Raw genomic sequence first — 12313 nt, 5'->3', positions numbered from 1 at the left:
TGGTGTCATTCTTTCTCCACACCCACAGACATCAGCTTGGGATCTTCCGCCGAGGATTTACGGAGTCACCTCGGCAAGTGGAAATTGGACGGCGAGTTACGGCAAAGAGTGAGTGGCCGGACTCCCGCCTCGCTGCCCTGGCGAGCCAAGGTGTTTGAGGAGGGGGGTCCCTTGTGCCTTCCGCTATACAAATTCTGCCTCTCATAAACTTTCTTCCCCTCCCAAGGAAGGGGGAGGCAATCACGTGGTCCTAGGGAAGGGGAGGGGGCTATTCTCTGGGCCTCTCGCTCCCTCTCCGCCCCGCCCCGCCCCGCCGACCCCCGCTACCTTCCCTCTCTTTTTCTTGCCTCGGCGTCTTGCACTGTGGTTTCAGTCCCTCAACTCTGGCGAGGCTGGAGGGAGTCGAGCTGGGAGGAAGGGCGCCGGGCTGGGCTGGCGATGCGGACTCAGGCGTCGCCTAGTGCCCCCGGAGCTCCTCTCCGCAGAGGCTGCAGCAGCGCCAGTCCGGAGAGGCAGAAGTGCGCGGCTCCCCCGGCATTGCCCGGCTGTTGCTGCTGAGACCTGCACCCTCTTGCCCAGCGTCTGCCTGCCTGCCACCCCTCCGACGGCTCCAAGAGGATGTGGCTCCTCGCCGTGGCGACAACTTTCTGGGGATTGTTGCTGGCGTCAGGTAAGAGAGCGAAGGAAAGCACCCCCCCCGCCCCCCAGCCTCCACTCAGGCGCCCGCAGAGCCAGGGACGCCGCGTATCCGCCGTGCAAAGTTCGCGCCCACCGTGCAACAGCTGCTGCTGTTGGCACCAACTCTGCGGCGCCCATCCCAGCAGCTCCGTGCCAGGAAAGAGCGGCGGCAGCTGCTCCTCACGCGTGCCGCCTCGCCCGCCTGAGCCCCTGGCCGTCTGGCAAATACGCGGCTCCCCTTCCAGCTGTTGTGCCGCCGAGAAGGGCGAGTTCAGTGGCCCAGCGCTGAGCGCCTCCTGCCATCTCCCTCTCCCTCCTCTGGGGTGTGTGTGTGGGGGGGGGGCAGGATGCCGCTTGCTGAGAACAACTCCGCTCCGGATCGCTTTGAGCTGCCACTGGTGGCTCTCCCAAGGCTTGAGGGCCGGCCCTTCGGTAGCCAGATGGCAGCCCCTCGGAGGCAGCCCGCGGCTCCCACTACTTCCCTCGCGAGCCACTTTGACAGGCGCGGAGGGCTCCGTTCGGTTCAGCGGCCCGTGGCAATTCTCTCCCCCCCCCCCCACACACACACACACTACACACACGCGCCTCCTTTTGTGATCCCGAATCTTGGGAGACAGAGAGAGGACGGTTCACGTGTACGAGCAGGAGCTTGCTCGAAATGCTCGTAGCGGAGGACTTCCTCTGCCCTCCTTTCCCGCAGAGGGGAGCACTTGGTCGTTCGTTCGGCCACGACAAGCTTCGTTAAAGCAGCATCAGCCTTCCGTATCTCGCCTGCAGCCTTCGGTGGCTTTCATGCAGCGGTCTTAACCGCTGCCCCCTCCGCCGGCCTCCCGTGAACAGCACTGGGGAGGAAGGCGGCTGAGCAAGAGAAATTGCTTGGGCAACCTTCGGCGGCTCTGCCTGGCTTCCGATTAGCCGCTCCTAGTCAGCACCAAAGCCAGCTCCTTGCAGGCGGCGCGAAGCAACTGCTCATGCAAACATGCGGCTTCAGCGCCAGCCGATCCTTCTTCCCTGTTCGGGAGCTGGGTAGGTGTCCTCGATGATAGGAACAAACCCCCCGATGCCCCAGCCAGCTCTGGCGTAGGATTCATTGCTCAGGCAAGCAGTAAATACGACAAACTCCCTGGCCCTCATTTCAACTTCCAGAAGGACCTCGTTTACATGATAAAAGAGGGGAACCGAGGATGGTTCGCAGCTGTAATTGTGCATGGCAAAATAGTAATTAAATCATTTGCAATTAATTAGTAGTTAAGTAAACCCTCTGGCACGGAAAAGCGCTGGAGCGCATCTATTAAGAGCATCACTTTGTCCCCAAACATCGTTTGTTTGCTTTTTAAAAGCCTAGTGCTTTTAAGAAACTCCGAAGAAAGAGAGACGAGGTGTTGGTGAGCAAAACAGATCAATGCTCTTACTGTTCATTATTGCTCATTACGCCCCCTGCTGGATGCAATTGTAGCTGTTGGAAACTAGGGAGCAAAATAACAGATTGGAAGTATTGCCCATGCAGGGAGCATGTTCAGAGTTCGGCTCTTGTTCAGGGTCTGTATCAAGGCCTTCTAAATGAGGACCAAACCCAAAGCCTGACTCAATGTGTGTGGCTTTTAAAAGCATGAGAAGAAGTAACAGTATAGAAGAAAAAGGGGGGATTTAGCAGCACAATCTTAATCATATTTAATCAGAAATGCTACAGAGCCAGTGGAACTTCCTCATTAGTTCCTGACAGAATGACCTCATGCGTGTTTACTCAGAGGTTAGGACCATTAAGCTCTGTGTGGTTTACAAATGTGTGCAGGATTGCTACAGCAGAAGCATTTTTAATACATGGTAAACAAAAATTCTTTCTGTTTTAGGTTCTGCTTTGCAAATACAGTGCTACCAGTGTGAGGAATTTCAGCTGAACAATGACTGCTCATCGCCGGAGTTCATAGTGAATTGCACTGTGAACGTCCAAGACATGTGTCAGAAGGAAGTAATGGAACAAAGTTCAGGTAAGGTGACTTATACCCCATTGACTGCCATTATGGACTGTCTGTCTGCTTTTCTCTTTGCATTTTCTTCCCAATCTAATTCAGTTTCTAGGTAATTCAAGCGTATCTCTATAATTATTTTAATTTGGATGCATAGTGTGCTATTCATCTCCTCTACTGTACGTCACAAGGGCAATAATTTCACTTTAAACTGAAAATGCTGAAGTTTACTTAGAAGAAATTAACAAAACTACAATAAAACAGCACCAGAAGTCTCAAGTATCCTTAGAATAGCAGTAAATTAATAACAAGTTCATTTAATCTCATTACAGTTAATTACACAGGCCTTTTCCCTTGAGTTAGATGGAAATGTACTAAATTAGTAGCTTCCTTTATTTACTCTAGCAATTCATGCACCACCATGGTTGATCAGAACGTTGAAAAACTTGGAGCTCTGAGGGCTCACTCCCTAAAATAAGACTGCAAAATGTACTGGGATTGCATAGAAAAGAAAAGGATTGCATCCCAAAAAACTTGCTTTAGAACTTGTACATGTTTCCTAGAAAAATTTTCTCTTTCTAATGCAACTAAGAGCATAAATTTTGAAGAAAATAGTTAATAATCTGTTGACTGAAAATGCCAATGAAAATGCCAATGTCATAAATTTACTTTCTGCAGACCAAGTAATGTGATATAACATTGAAGGTCTGAACATTTAAAACCAACAGCATAAATACGAAGATCCACAAACATCCTTTGATTGCATTTCAGTAGTAAACCTAGAAGAAACTGGTTGTTTAGCTATTTGGTTGGAAGACATTTGCTTCTATCACTAATTATAGCTGTGTACCATTTACATAAAATTCTACAGCTAGGCATTGACTCTACATCAATTATGAAATGGTATTCACCTGCACAACCACAGAGATGAAAATGAAACAATATCAAAGTAAGACAATAGTATACCTAGACATACTCCATAGCACTGACCTTGGAGAAAAATATCTGTTGGAGAAGAGTATGATACGTATGCCAACGAAATCAACATGTTATCATGCCTGTTGCTCTAGGAGGGCTTTATTGTGCATGCCAATGATATTGGAATCCTTCTGATAATGAAAGACATACATATATTCTCAGGATATGCAGCTTTTAAACTTCAAGTATCTATAGTATATGTAGTATGCTATACTATACTATCGTATTCATAGTACAAAAAATTTTACAATGTTCATGCTGTAAGGATTGTTCTTATAACTATTGCAGGCTCCCAAAATTTGCATTTGATGTTCATAGTGTTTTCCTTTTTAAAGCCTGTGAAAATGAAAGAGTTCAGTAAAAAGGGAGTGTGTTATTGACTCCTGGCAGGAATTGTAGGTATACAAACATTAACCTTCTTAAATGCTCTGTTAAAGATCTGTTCAGTTCTAAAGAAAAGAGGGGAAGAGGAATTTTTTTCCTACTCTCTAAAAATGTCAAGTTCAACATGCAAACTTTCAGAATGAACATTCCCTTTTAATCCTCATGCTATCTAGAAATCCTCTTGCTCGGTGGGAATGTAAGATAATGATGTCCTTCTGGTGTACTTTTGGAATCTATAAGCAATTTTTAGCAGACATCTGAAATGCACTTTGAAAGACATCCTCACTCAGACCACAAGGCAGATGTATTTTTTAAGGCTTCAGTGGGTGAAATGAAATACTATTAAAACCTTTACAAACCAATCCCAATAGAAATATTTAAATGCATTCCTTAGTTCTACTGTTCCTCATATTGCTTCTCTGGACCATAACATCTTTATTTTAACTTACAATTTAAAACTTTAACAGCTTCCCAGTAACCATATCAGCAATCTTTTAAGCTTCAGGTTAGCGAGGCAGAAAAATAAGTGCCAGCAGAACTCCTTTATCTAGGAATGGCTTGCCTAAACCATTCTGGGTGCCTAGATTTTTACATGATGGATACTTTAGAGGGTTTCTTTCTTTCTTTTAATCAGATTTAAAATTGGATTTTCAAACTACCATTAAGCTACCATGACTATGTTAAGTTCAAAGTGAGAACCATTCTAATTGGATCTTAAAATACTTAGAGTGAAATAAATGTGCTTTGCCCATTCTATAGCAAATCATTTGTAACAACTTCCATAAGCTGAACAAATTTTTAATGATTTTTAAAAAAAACAGTGCATTTTGCACCAAGATAGAACAGTAGTATCTGACTTGTATCAAAGTAGTAACCAAACTTTCTTTATTCTTGCTGGGCTATGGATACAGTATCTTATGGACTACTATTATCTGATAAGTGTATATACAATCTCATTTTAGATTGCAGTTATTAAAGTAATGCTACAAATTCTCACATTTAACTTGGCTGTTCCATGATCAATGGCATTTCTGTTGAAAGTATACATTCTTATCCACATCAAAGACAATCCAGCCTTTAATCAAACAGCACAACATGTCAACAAATTTGATTTTAAGCTAGATTAGGTCAATGAAATCAATTGGATAAATGTTTCAACATTCAACAGACTTACTTGGGAAAAAACCCCTTTACATAAGAAATTCCTAATGCATGTGTTTAAGACACAGTTATGAGTAGTGCTATCAAAAAAAAATTGAAATACTTAGATCACAAAGTAATGTTCAGCAGTACAGGACATGCTTATTGGACCATAGCCCATAGATTGCAGTGGCACCACTATGGACTAAGATGATGTACACTGGACTGCAATCCTGTACACACTTACCTGGGAGTAAATCACACTTATACTTGAGTTGAATTGATTGGATTATAATATTAAACCAACTTGATTGCAGCTGGTATTGAATTAACTAACTGATGCTTAATAATATGTCCAAAATACAATACCACATTCTCATAGCGTTTACTTACCCTTCATCACTTATTTCACAGACCATTTTAAAATTAAGTTCACCTTTATATTTGTGTAGCACTAAAGGCTTCAAATATTGATTTTTATTTTATTGTAAGCCCACTGAGCTGGAATATTTTTACCCAAGATATGCAAATAATGCACCATCTTGCAATTGTTCACCCACACAATTTCAGTAAATGGGGTTAGGGTGCAGTCCAAACCATGGACTGAGACAGGGAGGTGGCAACCAACAACCAGCAGCTCATGCTGTCTATTTTATCTATATATGTCATTTTCAGCCATATAGGTGACACACCAAGGAAAGGAAGGGATCTGGTATACTAATAAATGGTGTGCGCCATCAGCCCCAATTTCAGCCTCTCCCCACTCGTGGTGTGCCCATTTTTGCTCTCCAAGGCCCATTTGTGACCCTGGTGCAGTTGTTTCTATGTTGTCAAGGAGCAGGTAGCACCCTAGTAATGAGATTGCAAGACTTTAGGACTAGGACTCAAAGAATCCCACGACATCCTCTGTTGTCCTATATGATATCAGTAACCCATAGGATTGCTCTATGAAAGGATTAAATTTTACTTTTTATAGGCTAAACAACTTCTGTTATTAGGGACATTCATATTTCTGCTAGTGTATGGCTTAAAAGCAAAATGTGGCATACTGAGACCAAGTTTATGGTCTAAATAAGTAACATGATTGATCCAGTGAATTACCACTTGCAACATACATTCACCTAATTGTCTCTTGCAAAATAGATTCATTTATTTGAATACTGTGGTATATCATTTGTGTGGCAATGACAATAATGTCAAATTCTTCCTCTATTCATTAGTATTCATTAGGCTGAATACTGACAGCTACAAAATCTGTGGTAAATCTTTCAGACAGATCAAGTTATGATGGAAACTTTCAGAAAGCTTTCCCCTCCCCCTGCATCAAGGTACACTTTAAAGGAGAGTTCTCTTTACTGAGAACTCAGGTGCAAGACTACCTGTTTGGCTGAATTCAGGGGAAAACCCTATATGTGTATGCAAAATGTACCTTATTCTTGTTTGTGATTACTGAAGAAGTACTAATGATCTGGTTAGGTTGGAGCAACACCATCTAGTTCAGCATCAGCAGGGTGTCCAAGGAGAAGCTTCTGGAAGCTCAAGCAGGGCATGAAGTAATGGCCCTTCTATGTAGTTAGTTCCTGTTGCTTTTGAGTAATACAGCCTCAATACAGTCATTTTTAATGAATTTGTCTAAACTTGGTTTTAGAGCCATGAAAGCTAGTAATCTCCTCATTTTTATCATGGCAACCATGAGGTAGCTTAGACCAAGAGAAAGAGCCTGGTCCAAACTTATCCAGTGAGAAGGAAGTAATTTGCTGGCAGCAAAATGTTGCATGCATGTCCGTCCCTCAGTCCTACTTTACAGTTGTGCCTGAATGAGGCAGCCTGTGTCTCTTCCTGACTATACTTGTGTGCATGATTGTGGAGGGGGGGGGAGGTCTGTTGAATGTGTGTTTGCATTTTCTGTTTACATATGCTGAGAGAAGTCACATGAATATGAGTTTTTAACCGTGGAGGACAGATCAATTCCATGGTTCTGAGAAAGAACGGGAGACTATTTCCACAAAAATATGTAGAAACGCATGCATGTTTTTACATGAGTGTTTACACTGTTGACTGTGTACAAATATTGAGGGGAGTTCAATGTTAGGGGCAGAGTAGGGGGCTTGCTACTCCAGGGGTGTATCATGGTGTGATCTGGCCCTTGCTCCACTGCTCCTCATACGCCTTCCTGGCCTTCCTGTAAAATGGCCCACTGAGCATCTGCAGTAGCTACAAGATGCTTGCAGTAACCCAGCTAGAATTTTTAACCAATAAACCCTGAGGAGGGAGCCTAAGAGTCACACAATCCTTATAACCAATCAGAAACATTAAAAAATGTGACGAACTTCCTCTTGCTTCTCATGCCCCACCCTTATATCTCCTTCCTCTGCATGACCACCAAGTCAAAGAAATGGAAAGCAAGAAAAAAAAAAGAGCCTAACCTTCAAGACAAGCAGATTCTTTCCTGCTATAAGTTTCTTGTGGACTCTAGCCTACTCCATTAGATATATTACATGTCAGAGATTGCAATATATCTAATGGATATTGCAATATATTGCAGATGGGGGTTTCGGGGTTATATAAAGTACATACAATGTTTGTGTTGGGGGATGATTTTAAACATTCCATAAGACTTTTTGTTGTTTTTTGTTGAAAAGATGAAAATAAACACCCTTTGGTGTTTATTAATGACACAAACTTACATATGGCCGGTCAGAAGTAAATAGCACTGTGCTCAATAAAGAAGTGAAGCCTTACAGCTCAATCCTATTGTATTTTCTTAGAATAAAGTCCTGGTGTGCTCAGTAAAACTGCCATCAGGCTGGGAATGTAGACCAGCCATGGGATGCCTGCAGAGTTGACCTTAGCCCTGTGATTCACCCAGCTATCCAAACAGAGGAAGAGGCAAAATTTGGATGATAGCAGCTTGTACATCAGGATATTGCATACACAAATACCCCAACCAGCTCTGGGTAGTTCTGCCTCCCACAAATTTTCCCAACTGTATGCTGATCATTTGGTGAAGAGTGAACCCAATTAATACAGGATACCATAACAGTAGACTTGTACAAACATTGTATAGTCTTAGCAGCTAAGCATTTTGACAAATGCAGGCAGTTTAATCTTATAATAAAAACAGAGTTCAGGGAGAAAGGACTATGACAAAGTTTAAATTCTATAGCCAGTGAAATAAATGGACAACCATATGTTACAGATTATACTCTGCTTGTGTAGAATATATAGGGAGAAAATAGCTTGTTAATTAGAAAACCATCTCTGAGTCCATCTGAAGTTTTGAACAAAAGAATACTTGAAAGATTGGAGGTTGCATCTGCTAACTGATGGAAGGCTACTTGATCCAGTGAAAGCTCTCATCAGTGAAACGGACAGGCTGATTTTCAGCAGGCTCCGCCCCCTGCCTCCACCCCAGAACAGTGCAGGAAGTGGTACAAAGGGAAAGGAGAATTGGTGGGAATGGACCTCTCTCTTAACATACATGTTCTTGTATGTGCTTGATCCTAAAATTTTCATTATATTTTATATAATATGGAGTTGGAGAAACAGAATTGGATCCCCTTTGTTGCCTTACTGATGGCAGAAATTGAGCACCAGCAGCCCGGTCACTGATGATCCTGACTGTGTAGGAATCAGACCACTAATTAGACATATTCACACATTACACCAAATCCATAGTCACACTGTATGTGTGTTCATTCAGGCGGTTGTGAGGATGCAGCCCTGTTCAGGCACCTACAGTTTGAAGCAGAGAAGGGAGATAGGTTACATGCTCTTTAAACATCCTCACTGTCCGTGTTGATGGGGAATGCTGGAAGGGAAGCTGTAAGCACATTTGGCCTAACACAGCTACTATATTCTGCATGACTGGGACTCCTGCCTGAAGAAGACTATTGACCACCCTCTGATTTGTACACAAATGCTAGAATCCAACTTAATAGAGAGTGCAGGCTGAACCTGAGTCTCATATACATACACTTGCGTCAACTAAGCAATGCCTGATCATCTTATCTCAGGCTTTCCTACACTGCCAGGATGTTGTGCCATTCAGCTAGGAAAGGATGAGAAGTATGCATGCTGCCTTGACAAGTTTCCTTGAAGAAGAAATGAAATACAAATTTTAAAAGTTGACACAGTTTAGCCACGAGTAGGCCTTTCTGAACACAGAGGGATGTGTCTATTGTTTGCACATATTTACCCAACTAATGATGCATTTATGGAACCTGGGCTAATATTTTTTTCTTCTGCTTATAGTTACTTGTTCATAATTATTTCTCTAAATGGACCATATGCTGTAGAGTCTCCCAGAGTTCTGAAAGACTGTTGACAAAAGCAGAATATATATACTAAGTAAGGCAACAAAATGCACCTGTTGGTTTGCTAGTTTCTTTCTTTTCAAACAAGTCCTCTTGATAATTATTCTGGCCTAGAATGTTTCTGTTGCAACCATTGAGGTAGTAGTAGTAGTTGTTAAGTTCTGTAGCTTAGGAAAGAGACAGTGGAAAGCTGGAAACGGTTGGCGAAATTGGATTTTGTAAATATACAGTAAATACACTGGATTTTATTAGTTCAGTGCTCCTGCTGCTGGTTTTATTCAGTGCTAAATGGCCCAATGCATTCAGTTCAATGGGTTCTCCTCTTTACATGTCAGGTATGGCCAGTGCAGCTTTCTGACGGTGAGAAAGGGACAGGGAGAATTTGCCAGTCAACAAAAGAATGAAGAGGCTTTTGAGAGCTGAGGGAATCACTGCTTGACAGATAGATGGATCGCTGGTGGAGAAAGAACAAGGAGTGAAAGGAAAGGGATATGTTGCAATCCTGTGTAGGGTTACTCAGAAGTAGACCTTTCTGAACACAGGGACCATGTCTATTGTTTGTACATGTTTACCCAACTAGCGATGCGTTTGCGTGTATTTCTGTATCTTTCCAAAAGCTAATACTGCTGCCGGGTGATGAATCAGCACTTTGTCAGAACTAATTCTTGCAAGGATCCTGAAGACCACATCAGAAACTGTAGACATGAAAAGGGCATATATGTTTTTGTTTTGTTTCTTTTTTGCAACCTGTGGCTAATTGCATCCATGCTATGTTCTGGAGATTAGGATTTCAAGATAGGGAACTCTTGCTAGCTGAGCTTCTGGTGCTTTTACACTAGTTCATGCATTCCTACTTTGTGCTGCAAGATTTGTACACTGATTTCATTTTTTAAAAAATCTTGTGTGAGACAGAAAATCAGAGGAACACATAGCAAGAGAGCTGGAAAATATTTTACCGTTTACTTTGAGCCTGACAGAGAGAACATTGAAAAGAGGAGAGAGACTGGAAAAGGATATGGAACTAAAGTTTTGATGTAAACATTATTCAGAACTAAACTATATGGCTTGAAAACAGAAAGTGAAGGTTAGATCTGCAGCTGGTATAAATTATAATCCCATATAAATTATAATCCCAAACATATTGCTCAGAAGTGAGCCTACTGATAGAGCTGGATTTATGCTTTTCCATATTTTCTTACTCATAACTAAGTCTTATTTAGTGGGACTTACTCGCTAGTGTTCAGAATGTAATCGTAGCCTCATTTCTCCATCTGTGCACTCCATTATAAACTACAGAAAGAGGGTACTAATAAACAGGTCTAGAACCTTATTTATTATAGTGGAGCACAAGGAAGCCTCCTGGGTTACTTCCTGGTTTGTGTTCTTTGCGTATCCCTGATAGGGCTTTGGGTTTGCTCTGTTTAGCAGACATCCACACTTGTAACTATTATTTGAGAAGCAGTTACAATAGGATGAGTGTGTACCATTCGTCAAGTGCTTATAGTTCCATGTGTCATGGAACTAGCAAAAAGTAGATCTTGTGTGCTGGGAAAAGCATGTGGCAAATCTCTTTGGATATGGTCCCCAGAGTGCCCCCAAAGCATCTGTTCCATTGACACTGTGCTGGGCAGCTCACATAATGTTATCTTGTATTTTCTCACTTCTGTTCCTCTAAAATGTGAATAAAACTGTAATCCCTTTTCTTGAACAGGCTGACCGGTTCCAACCACCTTGGGAATTTGATATAGTAAATATGTTACCATGGGTAAGAAGGTGGGACCATCTACGAGGTGATTATTATAGTTGCTAGTTAGACCACTGCTGTCAGAAATTGAGGCTATCGTGGTATTGGACAGACCAACCATCAGTTTCTGCAAGGGGGTGGCTGTACAGAGGAGCCCAGCTCTCTCAAGTTAGAGTCTGCCCGGATGGATTCTTAAGGAGCAGAGGTGGGCAGATGCCTTGGCAGTTTTAGGGTCACATAGTGGAGACAGAGCATGAGAACCAGCCAGCCTTGGGGAGGAAGGCTTTCAGAAGATGATGAGACAGAGAGCAAAGGGGAATGAGTTCCTTGCCCCTTCAAGGAGACAACAGGTGAAGCCAGCAGACCAGCTAAGAGGTTTCTGACATTTCTGCCATCGAGCCTGTCATACTTAGGGCACATCATGAGAAAGCAGGACTCCTTGGAGAAGGCAAGTTGGGGAAATCTAAGACTAAAGACAAAAGGAAGACTGAACATGAGATGTGCTGAGTCCATAAAGGAAGCCACAGCCTTGAACTTGGGAGGAGCTGGATGGAAGCTATCATACACAGGACTTTTCATTCCTTGGGTCCAAGACGACTTGACAGCACATCCTACTCTGAGCAGTAGGAACCACAACCCCTGAGTCAGGACCTTTCTGAACGGGAGGGAAGGAGGGAATGTTTCTGTTTGGATTCCACTCCCCATATGGCCAGATCACAGGGAACATTGCTTTGGTTTATGCTGTGTGTAACCTGTAGTGCTCAGATAAAGGAATGTGCTTCTAAGGTTCAGTCTGATGGAGAGAGAGATGTGGAGGAGAAACCTGCTTATGACACTTTTCAGTTGCTTCCCTCTCTCTCTGTCAGCACATTCTGTCTGCAATAAACTCAGCATAGATGCTAGAATCCAAGACTGTACTCAAGTAGGTAATCTGAATATAGATCAGTTAGACCAACTATTTGATTTTATTTGGAATTTTGTGCCTATGTCTATTTGCTGCATTCTCTAGTTTTCCCCCCCACTTATCTCTCTCTCTCTCTCTCTCTCTCTGCCTCACCTAAATAAACTCCTTAATATATTTGAACATTGGCTCTACTGCTTTAAAC

General features: G+C 42.8%; 1 protein-coding gene across 1 annotated transcript in view; it reads left to right on the top strand.

The window, feature by feature from the left end:
* Positions 1-618: 618 nt before the first annotated feature.
* The window catches only part of LYPD1 (LY6/PLAUR domain containing 1), a 27577-nt gene continuing 15882 nt past the window's right edge, over positions 619-12313 (top strand). The window contains exons 1-2 of the mRNA XM_044438357.1: positions 619-670; positions 2529-2666. Of these exons, the coding sequence (XP_044294292.1) occupies positions 619-670; positions 2529-2666 (190 nt within the window). The remainder of the gene's footprint in view (positions 671-2528; positions 2667-12313) is intronic.

The sequence above is a fragment of the Varanus komodoensis genome, unplaced genomic scaffold, assembly GCF_004798865.1.
Source record: "Varanus komodoensis strain SLA01 unplaced genomic scaffold, ASM479886v1 scaffold32, whole genome shotgun sequence".
NCBI classification, from domain to species: Eukaryota; Metazoa; Chordata; class Lepidosauria; order Squamata; family Varanidae; genus Varanus; species Varanus komodoensis.
Note: the sequence above shows the minus strand (reverse complement) of the source record. Positions and strands in the feature narration are given on the sequence as shown.